This window comes from Artemia sp. Qi Xiang Cuo, chromosome 3, assembly GCF_049724085.1.
Source record: "Artemia sp. Qi Xiang Cuo chromosome 3, ASM4972408v1, whole genome shotgun sequence".
In the NCBI taxonomy this organism is placed as follows: domain Eukaryota; kingdom Metazoa; phylum Arthropoda; class Branchiopoda; order Anostraca; family Artemiidae; genus Artemia; species Artemia sp. Qi Xiang Cuo.
Genome location: NC_142796.1, coordinates 87,120,894 through 87,148,239, shown reverse-complemented (window position 1 = coordinate 87,148,239; position 27,346 = coordinate 87,120,894). Strand labels below are relative to the sequence as shown.

Below are 27,346 nucleotides of genomic sequence, written 5' to 3'. Positions count from 1 at the left end.
TTTGATTATGATAAAAGCTTATGGTGTACTACATTACGCCGTATAAACAGACTGGAATTCTACGATAGAGTGATTACGCCATATAATAAAAGTGGTCAAGATCTGAAAAATGTTCAGGAAGAAGTCAGTGAAATTTGCAGCTTTTTCGGGGTTGAAGCACTATATTTAAAGGGTAATGTACCTACATATAAATTTTTAATTCGAAAATGTGATCCTAGGATTCCACTTTTCAATTTAGAAGAATTTAAGTGTCATAAATTTGGAGGGGTTTATCACCATCCTGAAGAGGAGGTTAGGTTCTTCGCGCAGTGGTTACCTAGGGACATACCTGATCGTGGTAAGTGCACAGGACATGGTAAAAAGTATTCTATATCTTGGGATCCTCGTCTGTGGACGTTTAACAGTGAACTTTAAGTGTTATTTTATGTAAATATATTTTTTTTAATCTTTTTAATATGTTTAGGCAATAAATATCTTAAGCCTTACCCATCTTTATTCTTGAGAATAGTTCATCGTCATGAAAATTATGCTTTCAGATTCAGCATGTAAGGGAACACACTTTCAGGTTCAGTATGTTGGAGAACCCTAAATGGTCATCTCTAAAAAGGTAAGTTAACTCTAAAAGGTTACAGAATTTTTCTGAAATTACACATTCAGATCCAGCCTGTTGGAGAAGTCCATCCTTACTTTTCAACTTTATGTATATCCCAACACCAAATTTATTAATATGTTAAAGCAATAAATATCATAAGCCTTATCCGTCTTTATTCTTTAGAATAGTTCATCGCCATGAAAATTATACTTTCAGATTCAGCATGTCAGGGAACACACTTTCAGGTTCAGCATATTGGAGAACCCTAAATGGTCTTCCCTAAAAAGGTAAGTTAACCCTAAAATGTTAAAGAATTTCGGTGACATTACACTTTCAGATCCACATGTCGGAGAAGTCCAACATTACTTTTCAACTTTATGTATATCCCAACACCAAATTTTCGCAATGAAAAAGAAATATGTTACAGATCAATTATAATTTTTTTTCCAAAGAAAATAAAAAGGTTCCACTTCAGTTCTAATTTTTCTCAAAGAGATGAAAAATTTAAAGTTCAGTTCCAAATTTTTCGTAGAAAACAGAAAAAAATTGTACCTTGATTTTGAATATTCGCCATGAAGGTAAGGAGCTCCACTTTAATTCTGAGTTTTCTCAAGGAAGTGCAAAAATGTCCATGTACTCTTCTGAATTTTCTTAAAGAAAAGAAATAGTTAGCTCTATTCTGAATTTTATCAAAGAAGAGTTACATTTCAATTCTAATTTCTCCAAAGAAAATAAAAAAGCTTCCACTTCAGTTCTTAATTTCCCCAAAAAAAAAGTTTAAAGTTCTGTTCTAACTTTTTTCCGTAGAAGATAGAAAAAGTTATACCATAGTTGTGAATATTTTCCATGAAGATAAAAAAAGTTCCACTTTAATTCTAAATTTTCTCCATGAAGTGAAGAAAAAGGTCAAGTTGTCTTCTGAATTTTCTCAATGAAAAAGAAATTAGCTACATTTCAATTCTAATTCTCTTCTGAATTTTCTCAAAGAAAAAAAAGAAAAAAAGTACTATGATTGTGAATATTAGCCATGAAGATAACGAGTTCCACTTTAATTCTGAGTTTTCTCAAAGAAATGAAGAAAAGCTCAAGTTCTCTTCTTAAGATAAAAAGTTCCACTTTAATTCTGATTTTTCTCAATAAAGTGAAGAAAAGTTCATTTTCTCTTCTGAATTTTCACAAATAAAATAATAAGTCACAGATCAATTCTAATTTTTTCCAGAGAAAATAAAAAGGTTTCCCCTTCAGTTCTGATTTTTCTCAAAGATGTGAAAAAAATTTTAAGTTCTGTTCTAAATTTCTCGTAAAAGATAGAAAAAAGTTATACTTTGATTGCGAATATTCGCCTTGAAGATAAAAAGTTCCACTTTAATTCTGAGTTTTCTCAAAGAAGTGCAAAAATGTTCAAGTTCTCTTCTGAATTTTCTTAAAGAAGAGAAACAAGTTAGCTCGATTCTGAATTTTACCAAAGAAGAGAAAAAAGTTCCACTTCAGTTCTGAATTTTCTCAGATATGAAAAAAATTTAAAATTTTTATTCTAAACTTCTCCATAGAAGATAGAAAAGAAGTTACAGTTGAATTTTGTATTTTCTCCATTAAGATAGAAAAGTTCCACTTTAATTATGAGTTTTCTCAGAGAGGTGAAGAAAAGTACAAGTTCTGTCTTCTGAAGATAAATAGTTCCACTTTTAATTTTGAGTTTTCTCGAAGAAGTGAAGAAAAGTTCAAGTTATCTTTTGAATTTCCTCAAATAAAAAAAGTTAACACAATTTTGAATTTTATCAAAGAAGAGAAAAGAGGTCCACTTCAGATCTGAATTTTCAAAGATATGAAAAAAATTAAAATTTCTGTTCTAAATTTCTCCATAGAAGATAGAAAAAGTTACAGTTGAATTATGTATATTCTCCATGAAGATAAAAAATAGTTCCGCTTTAATTCTGGGATCTCTCAGAGAGGTGAACAAAGTACAAGTTCTCTCTTCTGAAGATAAACAGTTCAACTTTTAATTCCGAATTTTTTCGAAGAAGTGAAGAAAAGTTCAAGTTCTCTTCTGAGTTTTCTCAAATAAAAAAAGTTACATTTCAATTCTAAATTTTTCCATAGAAGTTAGAAAAAAGTTATGCCCTTTTTATTTTGACAGCGATTTCATTGTCTATTATCACATTATTTTTACAGAGGTAACATTTCTGGCACATAGACAAGATATGATTTATGATGTTGGTGCAGCAGTATACATGTCTTATATTTCCCTTTGTTTTCATTCGAATGCGAAAACACTTGTAAGTAAGTAACAAAATCTTCAAAAAAAATAGGTTAGACTCTGTATAGATGGTAGCAGACCTGCTCAGACTCACACTCATAGTGAGAGAGACGTGCAAAGTCGACATAGCTTTACTTCATTTTTTAAGGTTAATTTAGACTAGGTTACGTGCGCGCACGTATTCTAGTCTAAATTAACCTTAAAAATGAAATAAAGCTATGTCGACTTTGCATGTCTCTCTCACTATGTTTGCTTGCGGCTGTACCAATCGTACTCTGTGCTTACTCTTACATCGGAAGTGGCTTTCCCAGTGGTACTCCCTGGTAGGTTATCGAGACTACCTAGTTAAATACATGTATTAAATCAGTAATTTTCACCCATTGGAGGGATAAACACCGGCATCATATTTTTAAAAAAAAGTGAAAAATGAATTATTCGAGGAAAGTGTGTACACGTGATAAAGTCATCGTTGCCTTGAATGCTGAAAAAGAGATATATTTGAACTATCAAACAAGTAGTAGTGGAGATCTTATTGGGAATGTATGCCTACGTTTTCATGACAGCGAGGAATTAATCTCCTTTGGAGTACCCAAGAATTTCCGTCTTGCAAACGGTGGATATGTGAAAGAATCATTTTCGGAAAAGTTAGCACTCAAAGAGAATGCGAAAATAAAAATAATAGTCGATGAAGAGGGACAACTTCTAGTTAATGGTTTTGCTAACGTATTACTCGTTGATAGATCGTATCGTCATATTTCTGATGTCATCATTCGAATGGAAGCAACAGGGAAATAGAATAAATGCATACTGTTACACCAACATCATGAATCATATCTTGTCTATGTGCCAGAACTGTTACCTCTGTAAAAATAATGTGATAATAAACAATGAAATCACTGTCAAAATAAAAAGGGCATTGGCAGACAATATCACAAATGCATATAAACATAAATTAATGGAGAATAAAGCACAATTGAACATTACTATTACCAATGATCATATGGTCATTGAATCAAATAGTACCAAGAATTAAACCTGTATGTGACACCCCAGTAAAAATTGTATATGACTCAAAATGGAATAATTATTATTCTAGTGCTTATGAACTAAGAGAAGCGAGTAACTCTAGTATCAGGAGAGAACACGATAATTTAATTTTTGGAACAGATTCAAAATGTCCAAAGTTGCTCAATAACATTAATAATGTATAATAATATATGTACACATACTTTTAGGTGAATATTTTACATTTTGTTATTTCAAAAAAAATATTTTATGCATTACTTTGTTATATTTCTATTATTTTAGGATACACTATAATGTCAAACGCTTAAAATGTTTATTAAAAAGTCGGAGATTTTTTATTTTCTTTGGAAAAAATTAGAATTGGACTATAACTTGTTTCTTTTCTTTGAGAAAATTCAAAAGAGAACTTGAACTTTTCTTCACTTCGTTTTGAAAACTCAGAATTAAAGTGGAATCTTTTCTCTTGTCTGGGAAAACATTCAGAAGAGAACTTGAACTTTTCTTCAGTTCTTTGAGAAACTACAGAATTAAAGCAGAACTTTTTCTCTTCTTGGAGGAAAAATTCAGAATCAAAGTATAATTTTTTTCCAACTTCTATGGACAAATTTAGAATTGAACTGTAACTTTTTATTTGAGAAAATTCAGAAGGGAACTTGAACTTTTCTTCACTTGTTCGAGAAAACTCAGAATTAAAAGTGGAACTATATATCTTCAGAAGAGATAACTTGTACTTTTCTTCACTTCTTCGAGAAAACTCAGAATTAAAAGTGGAACTCTTTCTATCTTCAGAAGAGAGAACTTGCACTTTTCTTCACCTCTCTGAGAAAACTCAGAATTAAAGTGAAATTTTTTCTATCTTCATGGAGAATATAAATAATTCAACTGTAACCTCTTTTCTATCTTCTACGGAGAAATTTAGAACAGAAGTTTTAATTTGTTTTTCATACCCGAGAAAATTCAGAACTGAACTGGAACTTTTTTCTCTTCTTTGGTAAAATTCAGAATTGAGCTAACTTTTTTCTCTTGCTTAAGAAAATTCAGAAGAGAACTTGAACATTTTCGCACTTCTTTGAGAAAACTCAGAACTAAAGTGGAACTCTTTAGCTTCATGGTAAATATTCACAATCAAAGAATAACTTTTTCTATCTTTTACGAGAAATTTAGAAAAGAACTATACATTTTTTTCACCGCTTTGAGAAAAATCAGAACTGAAGTGGAACCTTTTTATTTTCTCTGGAACAAAAATAGAATTGATCTGTAACTTATTTTTTTTCTTTGAGAAAATTCAGAAGTGAACTTGAACTTTTCTTCACTTCGTTGAGAAAACTTAGAATTAAAGTGGAACTTTTTATCTTCATGGAGAATATTCACAATCAAAGTATAACTTTTTTCTATCTTCTATGGAACAATTTAGAACAGTTTCTTGAATGAAAGTTCCGTATTGAGTATCCAGGAGGTGAATTCAAATTAATCAGGATTTTAAGGGGCCGATACCTCAAAATATATCTCGGGTAGGTCCCGGGCATGATTTGGAAAACAGCCAGAAGTCTCGTAAAACTAGAAAGTAATTATATTTATTTTAAGTTTTAAACTTGTTCCTTACTTTAGCTGAAAAACCTTTTCTATTTTTTCAATTACATTTCATAAAACTGTAAAGTCTTAAGAATCCATTACTTTTGGTAAAAAATAGAGAGTAGTTATATTTATTTTAAGTTTTAAACTTGTTCCTTACTTTAGCTGAAAAACCATTTCTATTTGTTTAATTACATTTTATAAACTGTAAAGTCTTAAGAATCTAATACTTTTGGTAACGTAAAAAAATTATCTCTGTTTGGATTTGATGTTTCATCAAACAGTTAGTGGTTACAAAGTGGGAGTAGGTAAAAGCATTTTTATATTGTTGCTTTATTTAAATGCTATAGCGGGAATGTTTGCCGATGAATCGTGTTTGTAACTGTGCTTGGCTATAATTGCTATTTCAATGGAACCAGAGTCAAAAGAAAGATGAAAATAGGCTCAAAATCAATCATGTAAACGAGAATGTTCGAAAAAAGAAGTCATATCGTAACCTTAAATTTATACGAGGTAAATAATTTGTCTTTTTAGGCATTATTTATGAGCCTAAACTCATTAAACCACTAAATACAGTTACTAAATTTATCTGACATTTCCATGTCCCCCCCCCTATTTTCATGTTTTTGTAATCCATCTGTACTATAGCTTAAATATTGTTATTTATTTACATGTTTTAAATACAATTAATCAGGATTTAAAGGGGTCTATACCTCAAATTATATCTCGGGGTAGGGCAGGGTATAATTTGGAAAAGAGCCAGAAGTGTTTAAGAATAGACAGTAGTTATATTTATTTTAAGTTTTAAACTTGTTCCCTACTTTAGCTGAAAAACTTTTTCTATTTTTAATTTCTGTGTCTCAAGCGCACCACTTAGGAACAATAAACTATTCAACGTTTTATGTACGTTCGCAAACTGTATCTAGCTAGTAGACATTTAATTTAACAGATCAGTCAAAAATGTCTGTGAAAATAGATGTTTTCGTTGTGTCTTAATTTTTATAGTGATGATAATATAATTTAAAATGCATTTTATTGGTGGATGTTTGCATAAATAGCTGATGCACTATGGCTCATACACAGAAAAGTTATAATGAGGAAACATTTCAGGCCACGGGGGGACTTTAAAAAAAGGATAACATTCTAAATGACATATTTGATAATGTTAGGCAAATAGTATCAGAATTTGATATTCAAAGCATCAGCTTGTCTAAGTCCCAAAAGATGAGGTCAAAAATGACATTCTGATAACTTTTTGCTTACACATTTTTAACTCTCAATGGAACCTCTATGTTGAATATTGAGAGGTCGACGAAAAAGTTAGAATGGCGGGGGGCTCCTTGGAAGTTAGGGAAAAGGGATCTTGGAGGTTGAGGTACTTGATGGTTGCAGTCCTTGATGGTTGATACTCTTAATCGTCTCATCTAGTTGATTTCTAAGGATTTCTAAGGATTGTTTTGAATTTCTTTATTAAAATTCTTTTCTTAGCATCTGCATCTTTACGAGGATCAACTTTTTATATTGACAACACTACTTAAATGGTACTTGTGCATTATACAGAACACAGTCGAGAAGTAAAGCTAGGTTAATTCACAATATCCTCTTGACACCAATGGTTCTATTATTTTCAACTTTTTAGCATACTCCATTGCCAAAAACAACGTTTTATATCGCCCATATCCCATATTGTGTACATTTCTATCATAGCGACCACAGAGTTTAGCGTGATCGTTATAAACAAAGTCTCAAGGTGTAATTGTGATATAACAGAAATTACGTAAATCCATGCTAATGAATTTTCCAGAAACCTGCTCTGATGTCACCTTGTTATCCCAATATTTCTAATCGGTGATTGACCTAGAAAGAGGCACGTGATCTTGTTATCCACGGATTGTAGGCCTCTAATTGACTGTCATCTTGTTATCCTCGTACGTAAATAAGCATTTCTACTGAAATGGTGGGCGTGAGAGGGGGTTTAGTTGCCTTCCATTCACTTTCGACTATTAAAAAGGGCACTACCCCTTTCAATTTCCATTTGAATGAGTCCTTTTTGAAGTTTCTTTGACAACGCTCTCTATAAAAACCTTATATCGCCCCAGGGCATAAATTACGACCCTTGCTCTGATGGTTTGGGTGGTTTGTCATCCTCAAAAATATAATTTCCAGAACTTTCAACTACGTTGAACAAAATGGCTATATAAACATTTTAATTGCATGTCTTCGGAAAAATGGTGGACGTGAGAGGGATGTTACTTGCCCTCCAATCACTTTCGACTATTAAAAAGGGCACTAGCCCTTTTAATTTCCAATCAAATGAGCCCTTTTGAAGTTTCTACGACAACGCTTTCTATAAGAACCTTATATACCCCCAGGACATATCTTATAACCCTTACCCTGAGGGCTGTGTGTGTGTGTGTTTGTGTGGGGGGGGTTGTTATCCTGAAAGACCTAATTTCTATAACTTTCAACTGCGTCGAAAAAAATAGCTATCTAAAATTTTGATGGGATATTTTGAGGAAATGGTGGGCGTGAAAGGGGGGTTAGTTGCCCTCCAATCACTTTTGACTATTAAAAAGGGCACTAGCCCTTTCAATTACCAATCAAATGGGAACTCCTTGACGTGTCTACGAAAACACTTTCTATAAAAACCTCATATACCCTTGGGGCATAACATACTACCCATGTCTTAGGGCTGTGGGAGGGTTGTCATCTTCAAATACCTAATTTCCGGAACTTTCAACGACGTTGAACAAAATGCCTATCTCAAAATTTTGATTGGAAGTGTTTGGGGAAATGGTGGGTGTGTGAGGGGGTTAGTTGCCCTCCAATCACTTTCGACTTTAAAAAAGGGCACCAGTCCTTTAAATTTCCAATCGAATGAGCCCTTTTTCAAGTTTTTACGACAACGCTTTCAATAAAAACCTTATATGCACCCAGGGCATAGCTTACAACCCTTGCCCTGAGGGCTGTGGGGGTAGTGTCCTCCTCATAAGCATAATTTCCCGATCTTTCAACTACGTTGAAAAAAACGCCCATCTCAAAATTTTGATTGGATGTGTTTGAGGAAATGATGGGTGTGGAAGGGGTGCTAGTTGCCTTCCAATCACTTCCGACTATTAAAAAGGGCAATTCAAGCCCTTCCAATCAAATGAGTCCTTTTCGAAGTTTCTATAAAAAGTGCCTGGCCTTGATAGAGTTCACCGATCTTCAAAAGTGCCTTGGAAAGGTGCCAAGGAACGTAAAGTACCAAAAGTATAATCTTGGACCCTACTCTCTCTACATCAATTTGGCTTTCAGTATGGCATTGGATGTGCAGACATCTTTGAGGTTGTTGCATGCGTTCTGCTAGATGCTTCTAGGACAGGTAGTTCACTCGCCTTTGCGAATCATGATTTTTAATTATGATTTTAAGGGTTGCTAAAAGAGGAGTAAATTCGGCTATCATCAGATTTCGATGGGATGTTTATGCTAAGCTACAAGTCTGACTTAAAATCCCCTTTAAGCAAGATGAAATGGCAAAGCCACTGGATAGAACTGTACCAGTTAAGAGAGGGGCCAGGCAAGGTGCTATTGCCTCTCCTTTGTATTTAAATAATTATGTCCCCGATGTTCAGAACCAGTGTAAGATGTCTTGCGTTCTTTTTGGCTTCAATATCTCGTTAGTCACTTATGCTGATGGCATTTTTAACATCAGCCTAACTTGGGATAAAATTTCTGAAACTTTTCAAAAACTGCAAACAGAATGCTTAAAATCTGGTCTTGAATTTAATGCTGAAAAGTCCTACGTAGTACTTTTGACTGGAAGGGTCTACTTTCTGATGAAATTTTTCTTGAAAATTCAAAGATCCGCCTGACTGACCAAATCGTTCATTTCGGTATTCCCGTTGGAAATACAATTTCTTGCTCTCCTCATCTCCTAGCAGAGGACATCAAACGCAGCATATCAGCTTCATATGCTTCCATAGTTGTCTTGATTTTTCTTTGAAGTGATCCGTCATTTTATTTTTGTATAAAGAAAGGTTTTCAATAAATAATAATAATTAAGCCTGGGAGAGGCACACAAAATTTTTATGATGGCAGGGGACTTCAACTTTCTTTTAGGTAATTATCATTTGGTGTTTTCACAAATTTTTTAAAGCAAAAGGAAGTGAAAAAAAAAAAATAGAATTCTAAAATGGAGAATTTGAAATCTGTTTATTTTTGGTATTTACTACACGTCTTTGTAACCAAAAGTTCTCTTAGGGCATCCATTCCCGTGAAGGCATCCATGCCCTTTTATCAGCTGTTACAATAATCATCCCTATTTTTGGCGTTAATGCACTAGTTTCTTAAGAAATTAGAAAAAAAACGTAAAACGGAGATAGCCCTAGAGAAAACCTAAATGCCTTATCTTGGAAATAGCCTTAAAAGTCTCGAGGGGGAAATTCAGAAGAATTATCTTAAAAAAATAATTATACATAAAATATGAATAAATGTGGGATTAAAATGAGGTGCTATGGAAAATTTCACGCAAAGGGCTCAGCCTCCGTACGGGCTGTTAATATGGGAAAATGAAAGCTCAATATTCTTACCCCGTAGGAACATGAATTTAATATTACGCATTGAGATTAAAATAGTTTTAATCTTAATACAAAAAAAAGATCCTTTTAGAAAAAGTAACCCACCAACGAAAACAATTCCCTATTCTTAGGTTCCACGTGTTTAAACTAGAAGAATCGCCGAGATCCCGGTAATATGATACACCTGCAAAAGTTAAAAATTGGACTCCTAGGAACATTAATCAGGACATCCTCTCTTCGAAATAGCCTCTCATATGGGTAGAGATTGTCAGAAAAGCTATTTTAAAATGTCCGTATAGGATTAGCTGAAATAATAGTCGGTTTGTATTCCCCAGAAAAATAAGAGCATGGCTACTTCCAGACGAGTCGAAGCACAACATATCACATTAAGTATCTCAAATAAAATTTTACAGACACCACACGCCAACAAAGGCTAATAAACCTAGTTCAGAATAGGCCGAATTGAAATTACAAAACAAACAACAAATAATAAAAGTTGGAATTACAAAAAAAAACGCAGTTAAAGCTCGAAAAACAAAGTAAACGAGCGTTAAAATCATGAAATCACAGAAAATAAGCACGTGAAATCTAAAGAGCGGAAAATTTTTTTTTTTTAACTCTGATAAATGGTAAAATATAATTAAAAAAGCGTGAATTCAAGAAAGTCGAACAGCATGGTCGGCGTTGAACACTAAAAGGGTCAGAATGATGTGGACATGGGAACTTCCTCGTTTCCTCAGAAGATAATAATAATAAAAAACCTAAGCTAAGAAGTTAGAAAGAAGGGCAATAGGATATATTGTCCAAAAGCCCGCTGATATAGAGTGAGGAGAAGAGGCCCACAGGTCTGGGAATGTCAGGGCTGTAAGTTCGGAAGATGGCAGTCTGACCGTGTGCTTACTAGGAAGCATATAAGTTTAGAAAAAGATATAAATAAGCAAGATAAATGTTAGAATATAAGAAATGAAAAATTAAAAGTTAGAATTACAAAATATATGCAGTTACACCTTAGCAAGCGGAAAACAAAACGTTAAAATCGGATAAATGGTAAAATATAAGTAAATCAGTGTGAATTGTAGGAAGTTGAAAAGCTGGGTGAAAAAATTTTTTGGAAAAACAATAGAATGATACACCGTGTTAAAGTTAGAAAACTTACTTTCTGGCTAATTGATTGATGACATCCCCTCTTAGAAACAATAAACTAGGGGATAGCAAACCCAATAAAATAGATGTTACGAATCGAACGTTAAACAAAGTGACGATTTGTCCCCTTTACCTCTAATTATATGTTTCTGATCTCCTGCTATCCTCCAATATAAGTTAAACCCACCTAGGACCACCAAAAATAGCTGTAGGTAAAGCATGGAAAGAGTGTTCTTATCAGCTCCCAAATTTAGAATATATTTTACTGTTTCCAACAATCTGTCGTCATTTAACACTGCGTAGTTCAAAGCCGTGTAGTTTTATTTTACGTAAAAATTTATGTGAAAGCGAAACTACATAATAAATTTTGACTCTGGCAATTGAAAAAATACATACATGTTCTAGTTATTCTAAGATAAATCAATATAGTGTTAGTTCCCGTAAAGGGAATTTTTGTAAAAGGTATATAGTCTTAATAAACATTTTATTTCCTTTCAACAAATCAAGAGAAAGTGAAGAGAATCGGTTTAGAAAGCTCAGGTCTAAACCAAGCTTCTGAAATTCTATAATTTTTTACAATAGAATGCTGGCAATCATTTTCCAAATTTTTGCGTCTTCAATTGACTACCTTCCACAGAAAGGGAGGTTCAGTCTTCAGCAGAGGTCTGTTATTTTCCGGTGCCTTGACGATTCACATGTCAAAACGACACATGAAAGCTTCACTGAAATGGAACGATTGATGTCTTCTTCAGTCTCGGAGATGATTCCAATCTTAGTGACTAGCCTGGTGACAGAGACAAAGAAGATCCAAGATCTGCAACTACATCTCTATCCACCATGAATGCAACTGCTGATTATAAACTATAATTATAATGCTGAAATGCAAGAGCATACATAACTCTTTTTTAATATATATATATATTTTTTAAACTACTTCCAGGGTTAAAATTGTTGAAGAATCACCAGAATCCACATATGAGACTTTGATTCCAATGGATTACATGGGATAAGCAATGGTTAGAGATCACTGCACCACTAACTGAAGAGCAAGCAGCAAGAACATCAACCGTCTTTCAGATCAATGCTCCCAGAAGAGCTGAAGATTTTGTTTCAAGACAAGTATAAGTAAGCAATTCTGAGGTATAGGGTCAATCTAAAGCAAAGTTTAGGAAGGGTGACTACCTTTCGGAAAGCTATGACGTTCGTTGACTCCAAGATGATAATTTGAGAGGAAGTTTCCGCAAACAGGTGGATATTAGGCATAAGAGTCAAAAACTCTTATCCTATCATCTACATCCATGTTGATGATGGATGGACTAATTTTGGGAAAGTAATTTCTGTAGCAGCATGGTGTATTCGAGACGTAATTTAGAAACACAGCTGGGAATATTAGTGAAAATTCTTGAAGTTTATCGGATAGGGAAGTGGCTTGCACAAAAAGCGTTTGATCGGTAGATTAAATAAAATAACTGGAATAAAAGGAAAGTAAAGAGAGCCTTAAAATATGGATTGAGGAGGTGTAAAGTGGACAATGGATTAGATTAGTGACTATCTAGAAGATGCAACCAGACAGCATAATAATAAATTGTGTATTTTCCTTAAAAAAAAAAATTAGAGGTTATAGTCATTCTAGACTTTTCCCAGTTAAATATTAGAATGGGCCAACAATTAGTGAAAAGAATATATTTAGGTGAGATGGGAAGAAACATCCACCCTTCATTGACTTTTTCACTCCTAGATTAATAATTAAAAAGTGTCTGAGTGTTTAGATCTCTTTAGTCCTTCACCTTATGGGTTATGAGCAAGTGTTTGATTCTGTTGGTATAAAAGCTTTAGCGAAGGTCCTATGCTTGTATGGCACACCAGATAAACACATTAAGGGGGATAATAATTTCTATTATCCCCATAAATATGCACATCTATTGCTCAAATATTTTCAAGCCATTTTGCCTGAATAGGGCATATGAACATGCAACTTCAGTAAATACTACAGAGGTAATCTTAAACTCCTTTCTGATTCAAAGAAATAACCTAGAATAACATTAAAAATATTCAAATATCCATTTATTTCATATGTCCAAAGTTGCAAAGGCTACATAACCAAAGTTACAAAAGTATAGTATATAACAATTACCGAATACATTCACAAATAACCTCAATTTCTGTATCCACGAAAGATTCTTTCTAGTACTGATAATAGCAAAAATTTTGGTTATAAGAAAACAGAAGTTGTTAGAGATGTCCATAGAGAGGAATAAAAGGGCCCAATAAACTTTTTATATGGGAAGAAATGTTTTTATAAACCCTGACCGACCTTGAGAATTGCTGCAGGCTAATATACCCCCACCCCTCCCCCACTCCAGGTAAAATGTCTTTAAACAATCTTATATAGGGCTTTAATTTTCCTTTACTGAATTGACATTTAATAACATAACATTTTATCAGTTACTAATAGACTGACAAATTCATATTCACTAGATAAGTGAAAAGTATAAACCTTCATCATTGTTACTGTCGCTCATATCGCTCTAGCTTTCGTCACCACCGCTTTCACACAAAGCATTAATGTTTGAAAATAAAGACTGGCTTTTCTTCTTATCGGATAAATTGAGAACTTGAGATGAAAGTATTCTTTTAGACTTTGGAGGCACATTTTCTTTTTCGGATGCATTGGTGTTGAAGATAGGACTCTCTAGGTCATCATCCATACTTTTTTTTGTGGACTCTGGTGCAAGAGTGTTTGTCTGAGCAATCAGATTGTGGAGCCATTTAGGCTCCGCAATCTCTGCAGTTGTCTCCTTTGCTCGAGATCTTCCTCCGGATTTGTATGCTGATGTCTTCTCTATGGTTGTTTGTCCCTGAAATGCAGCTAAACTTGGCTGATACGTGGACAATATCAATATTAATGATTGTTGTACGCATTTCTCCAAATTTTGGAAGGTAAGCAATTGATAAATGCTAGACTGAGTCTTTTTCTGAGAAATCAGATTGCGGAACCATTTAGGCTCCACAATCTCTGCAGTTGTCTCCTTTGCTCGAGGTCTTCCTCCAGATTTATCAGCTGATGTCTGCTCTATGGTTGTTTGTCCCTGATATGCAGCTAAACTTGGCCGATACGTGGACAATATCAATGTTAATGCTTGTTGTACGCATTTCTCCAAATTTTGGAAGGTAAGCAATTGATAAATACTAGATTGTGTCTTTTTCTGAGCAATCAGATTGCGGAACAATTTAGGCTCCACAATCTCTGCAGTTGTCTCCTTCGCTAGAGATCTTCCTCCAGAGTTGTCAGCTGATATCTGCTCTATGGTTGGTTGTTCCTGAGATGTAGTTAAACTTGGTAGATACGTGGACAATACCGATGCTACTGCTTGTTGCACGCATTTTTCCAAATTTTGGGGGGTAAGTAATTGGTAAGCTTGATTCGAATTTTCTCCAGCATTCACTGTTAAAGAATTACTTTGGATAGTAGCACCAACGTTCCTACCACTAGACTGAATCGGTAAAAATAAATTGCTAAGCTCTTGTGGTTTGGGGGGAACTAGTCTGTTTGGTGTGCTACATGCGGTTTTTGCAGTCTCGTTTTTGGCACATTCTGACACATTCGCAAGACCTCCCTTGTTATTTACTTTACGAGAGTTAACACTAGTGAAAATTTGAGTTGGAGCATCTGACACCATACTAACGGAGTCTACAGACTCATTAGACGTTTTATTTGGAAAGACAGATGCGGAAGTGAACAAGGAAAGTAATGATAAATTACTATTATCTTGACAGGGGATATCAGGTAAAATGTTTGTTGCATCCAGATTCCTCGTACTAGGTTTCCTAAGTTTTGTTCGAAAAGTATTTGATATAGAGCTGCTGACAATAGATTCGTCCGAACGCATATAGTCACCACTTTGTTTTTTTCCTTCAATGTTGCAAGTTTCATTGTTTTTTGGGATGATGTTGTTGCAAAATACATTTCTATTTATTTTTTTGTTTGAAGCCGTACAGTTTGGAATCTCACTATTGTTTTTGACAGTAAATGGCTCTTTAAGGTTAAATGTTTCGTTGTTTCTTTCACTATCTGGAGAGTTCTCCGCTAGAGAATATATACTATCATCAGCATTATCTTCCTCTCTTTTCAGCTTCTCCTTCTTGCTTTTCTTATGTTTACGATTATCTCTTTTCGTAATTTTTCCCTTTTTCTTCTTCTTCTTGGCACTTCTTCCTTCTTCCTTTTCAATTTTATCGACAATTGATTCTTCCTCTACAAGAGCGGTGGTTTCCCTAGCAATCGAAGTATTCCGGGAGGGATCCTTTCGCTTTCTACGTCTCTCGCGTACTTGTGAAGGATCCACATTGTGTTCTGAAAGAGAAACAGAGAATTTAGGAGAAAAAAATAAGTTTATTATACTACTAAGTTTTGAAGGGCTAAGGGCAATAAAAATTAAAACTGATAGTTTCTAGTAGTTAAGTGGAAAAAATTACACAATCAAGGCTGTATCCAGGGGCAAAGGGGGTTAGGGGGTCTGAACCATCTCTTCCTCCCCAAATGTTTGTCCGATTCGTAAAAACGTGACAAAAATTTTTTTAACCCCTCCCCCCAAAAAAAGAATATCTTGGATACAGTCTAGTACACAATCTTTGAAAAATTTTCAAAATATCTTTAAATATAGCGATCACCAGGAATTCACTTTCTAGTGAAAAAGACCTCCATATGCGCAGTTCTCGGTAGTACCGAGCACTAAAGTAAAAAAGAAATATAAGTCTGAGTAAAAAAGTAAAAAAGCATTAGATAAAAAATTAGATTTAAAAACAAGCTAAACACATGTGGCACCAAACATCTAGGTTTTGATTTCTTTTAAAGGTGTAACCTTACAAAGAGGGATTTTTTTTTAAGTGATGAATAAAGAAACACAAAGAAAATAGCTTTTACTTCATAATAGCAGCAAAAAATGACAAAAGATTTGGGAAAGTTCTGGATTTTCTTTCATAGGGAGGGGAAGGTGGCAGACGTCAAGGCTCCCTCTTCTAGGCAAGTTTCTGAAAGAGTGTAATAACACAAAAGAAAACAAATAGAATCTTTACAGGAATATGATATCTTGTGTTTCAACACAGTTTTTGGTGCTTTTGTGTCTCAACAGCATCGTTGCTTGCTTTTCAAAATGCCGCCTAGAATGGGCATTTTCAAAATAAAAATTTTACGTAGCCACTTCCATTAAAACCATCTTTCCAGGCCTTAAATGTATTGACAACAAACAAGAGACACTTCAATTAGCATACTTATATAACCCGTCGTCCCTAAAGATGAACATAATTTAGGATTCTTGCTACCAAGTCACTTTTCTTTACAAGTCCAAAGTCCCAAAAATATGTCAAAATCTGGCAAAAAGATGGAAAATTGTGCCCAAGTTAACCTTTATATTCAATAAAAATACTTAACAAAGAAGGCAGACAAATACAGAGGGTTTTTTTCGCGGGGAAGGGGGGGGGGATAAAAATTACTATTTATTTGATAATTGTAATGAACAGTATTCCCAGAAATTTTTTAAAATTTCGGATTTCTGTGTGGGGTAGGCCCCAAGGTCAGCCTCCCCTGGGCAAGCCCCTAAAGAGGGTAAAAGTACAAAAGAAAACAAATAAAATCAAGTTTTAAAAGAATATTTGAGTCTGTGTTTTAACATGATTAATCTCGTCTAGAAGACGGGGGAGAGGTTAGAATGAAAATTTGAAAAAAGAACTATCGTTAGGTAGCCACTTTTATGATTTTTTTTTTAGCCTAAGATGTATTAAAAACGAATAAGAGATAGGGCGATTAGCATATTTATGCAGCCATTTGTCCCTGAAGATGAGCATGCTTTATTATTCTTGCTTACAAGTTACTTTTCGTGATAAAGGCGAAAAAATTCAAAAATGAGAATAAATGCGTGGAGTATAAAGGTCAAAAATCTACAATTTTAGGTTTTTAATTTTTATACTCGTTGTTTTATGCTCTCGTTTACTTCAACAAAAATAATAAAAATGAGACATTAGTAGCATATTTGATTTGAGTAGTATATTTAGTATATTAGTATATTAGTAGCATATATTGATCCGTGTACCAGATTTGAGTACACGGAGACCTTTGTGTCTTGAGGCGGGGATCAGACATTGCAAAAATCCCATATTTCTTCCCTTTCCCTGCTTTTGAGGTTTCATAGTCAGTAAAAATAATCGAAATTTTTTTTTATCAAAGTTGCTTAGTATGTACCTCAAATCTTGGGACCAAAAGTCTCCAAAGCTTCCAGAGCTTGCCAAAAACCGATACTCTGGCCCACACAGATTTGAATACGCTAAATTAGGACCCATTCTGAAAATAAATCTTTCTGAGCTACCAAAAAGTTGTTCCTTTCTGCTTTTAACCCTCGTAAAAAAGGCTTTTAAATCATTTGAAACCATTTGAAAACTACTATCATTGCCACCGCAAACTCGCTGCATTACTAAGCCACCTGAAGGGTCGGTGAACATTCCTTTCTATCTAATAAATATTAGATCTAATAAATCTAAATAAAATCTAATAAATATGTCTGGGATGTGTAATATAAGAGGACTGGACTGGTGTCCCCCCCCTTATGGGCGCCTATGCCAGGCGAGTAGCTTTTACACAAAAGGTTAACTGAATAGGAAGCATCAAAAAAACTTTTAACCCTCCTAAAAAAGGCTTTTAAATCATTTGAAACCATTTGAAAACTACTATCATTGCCACCGCAAACTCGCTGCATTACTAAGCCACCTGAAGGGTCGGTGAACATTCCTTTCTATACTAACCAGCTTTATTGCCTTTAAATCTTTAAAAAACCTGAAGTCATTTTATGATATTCTCCTAGTTTGATTTGGGCCTTCCAGTCAATTTCTTGTCCTCTTGCAGTTTATTCAGTAACATTATTCTATTCATAATGTTATTAAAATTTCAGAAATTTGCCTTGGCTTCAAAACTTAATGTTTCATAATTTTAAAAGGCTTTGAATTTCATATGTCCTTTAAAAATTGCAAATTTCGCAAAAATGATCTAAAAAAAAGCTATCAAATAAATTTGAAAACTCACCTTTTGCTGGGTACTCGTCAGGCAATAGTCTGACGTTCTCAACAGGTATTGTACGAAAATCTCCATCGTCGAATTCAATATCAACTAGCCACTTTTTTCCTTTAGATTGTTCAAGAGCTGTGGCAGTTGCAGCTACCCTGCCTGGGTACAGAACCCGTGACTTTTGAGACCAGAATGCACATACTCTCGTACCTGAGTAAGCCCTAGATGGAACTGCACGCACTTCAAGTATCTAAATTGAATGGGAAAACTTAGCGGATCACATAAATTGAATAAGAATTTTTCTGATAAACTATGTTGTTCAGATGGCAAATCAGTGAACTTGAGAAAACAAACAAAGGAGAGTTTACCTAAAGGTAAATTGCTGGTTCCGTTGTCCGTTAATTAATATCAGTGAGTTAAGTTTATCAGAAAGGTAAATTGCTGGTTCTGATGCCCGTTAACAAATAACAGTGAGTTAAGTTTACCAAAAAGGTAAATTGCTGGTTCTGATCCCCGTTAAGAATTAACCGCGAGTTAAGTTTACCGAAAAGGTAGATTGCTGTTTCGGATGTCGAATAACAGTGAGTTAAATTTGCCAAAAAAAATCAATTGCTTGTTTTGATGCCCGTTAACAACATACAGTGAGTTAAGTTTACCGAAAAGGTAGATTGCTGTTTCGGATGTCGGTTAATAAATAACCAGTGAGTTAAATTTACCAAAAAAATAAATTGCTGGTTCTGATGCCCGTTATCAAATAACAGTGAGTTTAGTTTACCGAAAAGGTAGATTGCTGTTTGGGATGTCGGTTAATAGATAACAGTGAGTTAAATTTACCAAAATGTTAGTTGCTTGTTATGACGTCCGTTAACAAATAACAGTGAGTTAAGTTTACCAAAAAGGTAAATTACTGGTTTTGATGTCTGCTAATAAATAAATACTACTACTAACAACTCACTACAGCACCAAGCCACCTGAGGCTAACACAGCTACGCACGGTCCTCATTCATCCCAATCTTTCCAATGCCTCCCTCTTTAGACCCTCCCAGGAAGTTCGTTCTTCCCTTAAATCTTTCCTTACGACATCCTTCCACCCCAAACAGAATTTCAGACCTGCTTTTCATTTGACTTTATTCGGCTGGGGAAAAAGATAATAGAGAGTTAAATTTAAAAAAGATGAATTACTGGTTTTGACTTTGATGTCACAACTTTGAAAGACGGAACTACTTTGAACTTTGAAACACGACTTAAATACGAAACTACTTATAAGTGAAAAGGTTTTCAAAAAAAAGCTTTCATTGAAAAGTTTAAGTAGCACTGTTTTTCAGTTTTTTTTTTTTTTTTTTTTTTTTTTTTTTTTTTTTGCTCTACGGTATTGAAAGGCTCATTTGGTCGTATTACAATAAAATTCTATCCGAAGCTAAACAATAAGATACAATCCGACTTATGTATCTTTAAAACTTCTGGCAAATCAAAAATAACGAAATATCAAAATATTAAGGACAGTGAAAACCAAAATTTGATTTTTATAACTTAACAGGTGGAAACTTACACAACCATGTGTGTCTTAGAAAATTAGAAAAACTCGAGAACTCAATTTTTAGGGAGGAAAACCTCCATTTGCAGATTTGGAGTTCTCAGTGGTACCGAGCATAAAATTGAAGAAAAAGAAATCGGTGAAAATTCAGCAAAATTTTAGCCAAAACGAATGGCATCGTATTTTTAAAAAGACTCAGCTTTCCTTTGAAGGTGTAGTCTTGGACAATCACTGGAGCGTTAGTGTTCAATTTTCACACACGAAAAGTGTTGAAAAATTTAACTAATCTGTTTTTCTAGTTTGATTTCATGGTTCAACGTTAAATCGCTTGAAAACTGTATGCTGCCATAAAAACCTTAAATTTTTGAAAAAAAGAAAAGAAAATCTTCAATCCATGGTTTTTAGGTATGACTACACCTAAGATAGGCCCAGCGGGTCAATACCTTTTATTTTTATGACCTTTGTACTTTAAGGTTTTATGTCAGAATATTCTCTCCATGGGCAGCACCTTTTTAAAAGTGACTAAAATCGACTTTTATAAGTGACGAAATGTAGCAATAAAAATGGATTAGCAAACTTAAATTAAAATACTAAGTTCTTAAGAAGGTTCTTTCTAATAAGCTCAAGTTTAGTTATAGCACAAAGTTGCGTTTTTCTGAATAAGGTTCTCTATAGTGAGTTCCCTTCTCTGTTTTCTTCTATGATTCTTTGAACTTCGGATGTCGTACAGACTAAGATGGCCCTTTACATGTAAAAATTTTTGTGTAGCGGCTGCAATACGATATTAAGACCTAAAATCGTATCTCAATACGATTTTATTTTTTCGCTAAAGTTTAACTTTTTGTCCAATTTCTTTAAGATTGACCCCTGAAACACAGGTGCCGTTTAATTAAACAAACAAACCTTTTTGAAAGTAAAAAAAAATAAGCATAAAGAGTGTGGTATTGAGGAGGGGAAAATATCCCTCATACAACTAATAATTATGTTTGTTTTAAATTTTGATGTTGCTCCTTACTTTCAGCTGAAAATAACTTGTTTGTTTTATTTAATGAGTAATAGAGCTAAGTCCATTCAAAACAAGGTTGCACAGCAGCCAAGCAGAATATTTAGGTTAAACCATCACTACACGTTATGAATATGGTTCATAATTTAATGAAAAATATTTTTAATAAGGGGAAGGACCTAGAGACATTATAAAAATTTTAATCAAACCTCTGCATAACGAAGGTTATAAAAGTAAATGTGGTAATTATGGAGGTATTAAGCTTAACTTTAGTATTAAGTAAATTAGCTGGATGATACTTGTTGGACGAATTTTGGAAGAGGAAACGTGCTGTTTTACTGCTACTACTAACAGAACATCACAACACATAGCAGTAGCTTTCATTAAAGGGTAACGAATTGCATGTACAGTTTGGCGTGTATTTTGGTAATTTTCCGCAGGGGAGGGGGCACTTTACAAGGAATGGGACTGAACACACAAAATCCTTTGGTATGTATACCCTGTTTCGTCTCACAGCTGGGGCATCAAGCTGTAACCTTTTGTTAGCTCTTTTATTTTCTTTGGTGGAAAAGGAGACTTAAATTTTTTGTTTAGCGATAAGCTATTTTTATCTAGTACTCAGAAAAGACTAAACACCACATCTTTTTTGAGCCTAGTTTATCAAAAGCTGGCACTAAGGACGCCAATGTATGAGCACCAGTGGAATGGTAACCTGCTCGCACTAGGTATAATACCTTCATACCAAATTTTGATTAATCTAACGTTCAAAAACCATACTTACTGATTTCACCAAAATGTCTTCCCTTGCATATATTTGTAGTTTATTTTTCCTTTCTCCATCAAGAGCGACACCGTATATATCAGGTGGACTTAAAAGTGTAACATGCCCTGCAGTTAAAAGTCCCTCATTAGAGACTAACACTCTTAGGTTATCAACAAGCTCTTTAGCCACAGGAGCACGCGGAACAGTGTTTTCAAGTACCCTACTCTTATTGGGTGTTTTGCGTTTCTTCATTGGGCGGAAAGACTTTGACTTTGTCTTGGTTTGGTCTGCGGAGATTCAGGCAACTTCCTACACGCTGGGAGTGTTGCAGGCGGAGTTTCAAGAGATGGCGATCTAGCAGATGACTCCTAAAATGAATAATAATACTTCTTATTATTATATGCAACATAGGCATATTGCATTTAAAAAATCGCAAAAAAACCTTGTGGGTGGGAGTCGAAACCGCAAAGAATACTTCTGCTTTTGTAATCGCTCATTCTACGTTTTATTTGGTCTTTTGAGTTTTAGGTTTTTTTTCATGTCGATTTTAAGATTTTACTGGATTCTCTTATTTTCTACATTTTCAAAGGTTAGCACTTCATTTATTCTTGATATAGAATTACGAATATTATTTATAGTATTATGCTCTGATTTAGCATGGAAGACTAAGGGCACCATTTCACCAAAGCGTAGGGGTGGGATAAAATGTGTCGCCCAATATATAGGGGGAGCGGGGTAATCCTGTTGCTTTTTGGATATTTTAATGCAAATACAGGAAACGTATTTTTCAGTGAAAATACCCCCAAACCCCTTCTCTATGCCACATACTTGCTGCCTCCTATCGAAGACGGCTTGGCAAAGAAACGTGTTGAATTGTAGCCTCTTCCAATTTTGTTTTGCTGGCATGAAATTTACATCATTGGTTAATGTCCTTCGAAACTTTGAATGTCGCGAGATTTACTACAAACCTAATAGGTTTAATAAACGTCATGCAATACAAAATAATAAGTGCCCTCGTGATATATTTCCGACTTTGGATCCAATTTGCTTATGCTTACTGCCAACTACACCCTCTATTTCATTTTGACAAAAACTGACACTCCTAAAATTTTTTGCACCCTGGAGAAATGCTCCCTTCCCTATAACCACCTGTGGGGGGAAAGGGTTTTGCAAGATTTGTAAAATACACAAGCCTAAATGTTGTTTAAAGATGTCTTAAAACTCTGATGATTCAGAGGCCTAAATGTGTTTTAAAGATGTCTTAAAATTCTGATGATTCTGTTCTGAATTTTCTCCCGTTAGGCGAAAGAAAAGTTAAGTCTCTTGTTTGAAAGGGGCCATCACAAATATGAGCCAAATCTGAGGCTGAACCATAAAAGTCAGTGTCATATAGGCCACAAAAGCGAACTCTTGTTTTAAATGGAAAGACATATTTGTTATGCAATTCAACACAATATACAGAGGGGTTGCAAAGGTATTTTGAATCGAAGTATGCTGTCATAATTAGGTGTGAGCTTTTGCAAAAAAAAAGTATCCTGCCCTGTAATTCTAAACCCAAAAAGAGCCGAAGAGCTTCAGTACCATGGTTGGAGCAGTAAAATAAAATTTACCTCGTTGGTGTATGTCCTTCAAGGCTTTAAGTGTCGTGAGATTTACTACAAACCTAATGGGTTTAATAAACGTCATGCAATATTCCTCTTGTTCGTTTGATATTACTTCCTTCTGCACAAACTATCATCCAAAATATGCAAAAAATGGATGAGCTAGCGTAATCTATGGCGTTGTTAATATTTAGCGTTTGGCAACTGCACATTATTGATGACTGCAAATTTGGAAGAAGAAGAAGGACATTTAATTTAGCCTGGCTTTATTAACAAAACAACAGCTGTGTTTTGTTTGTTTAAATTAGTTTAATTATAATTTAAACCCAGTCAAGTCATTCACAGCGTCAAAAGACAAAAAAAAAAAAATTCTTCCAGTTGATGATTGTCATAGAAACAGACGACAAGAACCAGTGTTTTTTTTTTAGTTACATCATTCATCTAATCAACCAATATTGAAAAAGACTTCGCAATTTTTGTTCTATTCAAAATTGCGTTCCAACTGGCATTGCCTGTGCTATTGACGGTGTAATTCTGCACTATAGGAGATGCAAATTTCACGCTTTTAGCGGATGATTCAAAATGATCCCACAATTTTGTGTTTCTGCATTACGTCATCAATTGCAACACCTATCTGAATACCCTCTATTCAACACTTTTTCTAAGCAAATTCGCTTTTCATGAAGCAAAAAAAAACTGAACTAGCCCCACTTTGGTTAGATCATGAACACCACAAAGTATTATAGCCTGGACATTTTGTCTTAAAATTTCTTGGTTTTTAATTCTTTGCTCGTGATTTTGCAGATTCAATTGCTGGTCAATCGGAAAGCCTTTTCCTTCTTGTATTTTGAAAACATCATAGATTTTCGTACTGCATCAAAATTATACTTTCTTTCATCATGATGCTTGAAGTTAGTGAGAGCATATTTAAGGTCTATCGCTTTGAAACTAAGCATCCAAGCATCTCATGCTAGCCTTTACTGGTCTCAGATTTGGCAAAAATGAAGCAGTATTTATTGAATGTACCGCTTTTTGAAGGGCAGGAAACCAACCATGAATAATTTTGAAGCCATGTACTTAGAAAACGATGACGTTTTGTCATTATACCCTAGATATTCTGGTTAATTATTTCAGGAGACTCAAAGTCCTTTCCTGGTTTCCAGTGCCTATACATTAAGTTCAACTTTTGAGCATCAGAAATACGGTCACAGTTATCAAAGAACTCCTGACTAATGACAAGCAAGGTGATTATGGGCACATAAGAAAAAGCATCCACATCCACAGTTTATCCCCCCAAAAAACTTCCCTCTCTCTAAAGTCATTTGCATGTCTCAGTCGCTTGAACATCCTACATTTACATTCCGCTCTGTCTATACTGTATTTATATCCAATCACAAACAAATATGATTGTCCAGCTTGGCAAACAAGTCTTAGTGCTATCCAAATCAAAAATCTTGAAATCAGAAGCGGGAGATCCAGTTAATGCTTAGGACAAATTACACAACCTATGAGAACAGTCTGCAGACACAGCTGAAAGGTGCTACCCTCTTACTGAAAAAATAGTCCCCTTAAAGCGGGTCCAGTGAACTTTGCGTCAGTTTGTCAGTTTGTTTGAGAGAACTCTATACCTTTCTCAACAGATGTTGACTATTCGAAATCTAGCTTTAAGCAAAATGCCATTTTTGATCTTGTCAAGGTTATTTGACGGGTTACTCTTATGACGGGTTACTTCTGTTGGGGACAGCCGGTTGATTTTCGATTTTTGGATTTTATAATGCAGAAACGACATACTATAACGTATGTAGTCACCATACAGGTGACTAGATTCGATAGACTGTGTTGTTTCTGGGTTATATGCTTAATGTGAATGTTATGGTAAAACAGTTTTCTGTTGGTGACGGGTGACGAGCTTCTTCTGTGACTACATTCGTTATACTGAGTCGTTTCTGGGTTACAGGGTTGCAGTATTTTTGGAAGTTTTATTAAGATGCAAACTTCCTTTATTTGTTGTGTCTTTTTTTCTCTCTTTGTCTTATTTTGTCGTTTTTTTCTTTAGATGATTTAGCTATTTTTATTTTTCTCTTTTTTCCGTTGATAAAGGCTGCCAGATAGCCTTTTGGAGTTGAAATATTCGGAATTTCTTATTAATTAATATGTTGTTTGTTTTTTTATTCTTTGTCACTGCTTTGTATAAATTAAACCGGTTTTTCTCGCTTAATTTTTCGTAGATAGAGTTACGGACTTATGACGGCCGCTTTATAACTACAAAAAGTTTAAATAATATCATAACTTTTCCAAGGTATTAAAGAAAGTTAGTGTATTGCTACGGTTAGAATTTACAAGTAAATTATTCTATTAGAATTTGAAGTGAAATAAGGTGTTTAAACCGTTGTTGAGGTTTTTATGTTGGCCAGCATGGTGGACGAGTATTGCAGATATTTACCCTATAGAAAATGGATCTGGACAATCAGCGTCAATGTAATGTTCGAATAATGCTAATCTGTTTCATTCTTAATGTTCAATCTTTCTCGGGCATTTGAGAACGTGAAAATAGTGTCTAAACCTGCAATAAAAAAGGTCATTCACTTATAATTTCTTTGACTGGAATGGTTTTGCCAGGAATGAGATTAGCCCAATACCTTCTACCCTTGCTTCAACAACTGAAACAGTAGAAGTCAAAGCACCAGTTTCATCAACTGCATGCAACATTTTTGAAAAAAAAATTATGATATAGATTTTACAGTTTTGTATTGCCATTAAGATACGTGTCAATATTTTGACAGGTATCATTTTTTGAACATCATTCAGTTATGTCGAGTGAAATACTAGTAAAGAGGCTTACACAGCTTTCAACCTGATCAGACGTAATCACTATATGTATGAAATAAGGCTTACCAGAGACTAGAAAAAAGGGATGGAATGAGCAAGGGAATTACGATCCTCGGCTAAGAACAAGACTAGAAAAAAGGGATGGAATGAGCAAGGGAATTACGATCCTCGGCTAAGAACAAGACTAGAAAAAAGGGATGGAATGAGTAAGGGAATTACGATCCTCGGCTAAGAACAAGACATGGATAAAAGTGTAGAATCTAGACCTAAATATATATATCAAAGAACTGTAAAGGGGAGAAATTTTATTGTTGCGCAGAACTTTCAATGTATTATCGGAATACGACAAAAAATGAAGGAGACTGCTTAGATCAAGACACTAAATTCTTAAAAAAAAATTTCTTTGGGGATTTCAGGAAGGACCCAGGCCCCCTTCTAAATACACCACATGAATTGATTACCTTGTTTAACAGCAGTGATGCCCACCAGCATGGGTGTTTCCATAGTTTTCTAATGGAGTCTATCACATTCGCTTTCTTTTGACTGTTCCCGGTGGTTAGAACTCTCTAGAATGTAAATAATTAATTATTTATTATATAGTAGCCTACTTTAAGTCATAATTATATGGTATGGTATTTACCATCACTATATAGTAAATATTTATATGGTATCATATCTTCAAAAGGAGACGAAGGAGTACAAAACTTAGAAAGTGGTTGAAAGATAAAAGCATTAAAATCATAAAAATTCCAACATCCAAGACCCACTTATTGACAATGCTAGTTTCGAAGTGACCAACTGCAATAGAATAGTCTTATTGTTAATGGTATAATCCCAGAGTAGGGGGACATCTACTCAACTGCCCACTTGAGAAAAGATTTGAGGTTACTCACTGAGGCCCTGTGTGCCTCTGGAGGCACTGGAGGAACTAGAGTTTAAGGTAAGTTTTTGTAAATGAATTGTATTTATTTTAACCCAAGGACAATTGAAAATTTTAAGCTGCTAAAAAATCTTTGCAGCTTTCAAATGAAAAAGTTAAGAGGGAAAGAACAATTTTTGAAAAGATCTCATATTAGTAAGGAGTTTACTATTTACAACATTTTTCACTTATTATAATGTTCCATTTATCTAGGTAGTTCTATTGGACCAAAGTGTATTTTAAGGCACTTGTCTATATTTAGATCATTTCGGAAAAATGCTGGCCCCTTAAAAACAAACCAGTGTAACCCCCCTAATCTGAAGACTTCCAGCTGGCATCCATTCATAGGTGCCGGTAGGCAAAGGAGGCGGACTCTTCCTTATAAGAAAAGAACATACTAAATATTTATATTTCAAACATTAGTAACTAAGCTGTTGTGCATGTCCAACTTTGTCTTTGCGTTAATTAAATAAAAAAACAAGTTTTTTTAACTG

The 27,346-nt window shown here is 34.4% G+C and overlaps 1 protein-coding gene across 2 annotated transcripts; it reads right to left on the bottom strand.

The window, feature by feature from the left end:
* Positions 1 to 13,549: 13,549 nt before the first annotated feature.
* Positions 13,550 to 26,499, bottom strand: LOC148954704 (uncharacterized). Of its 2 annotated transcripts, XM_089087208.1 has the most exons (5): positions 26,395 to 26,499; positions 21,728 to 21,871; positions 21,522 to 21,682; positions 18,222 to 18,453; positions 13,550 to 15,503 (listed from the first exon to the last, which is right to left on the bottom strand). In XM_089087208.1, the coding sequence occupies exons 2-5, from the start codon at positions 21,753 to 21,755 to the stop codon at positions 13,678 to 13,680; spliced, it is 2,247 nt and encodes a 748-aa protein (XP_088943334.1). In that variant the 5' UTR covers positions 21,756 to 21,871; positions 26,395 to 26,499; the 3' UTR covers positions 13,550 to 13,677. The 2 variants fall into 2 exon arrangements, with proteins under 2 accessions (XP_088943334.1, XP_088943333.1); XM_089087207.1 differs by having other exon boundaries at positions 21,522 to 21,871.
* Positions 26,500 to 27,346: the final 847 nt, after the last annotated feature.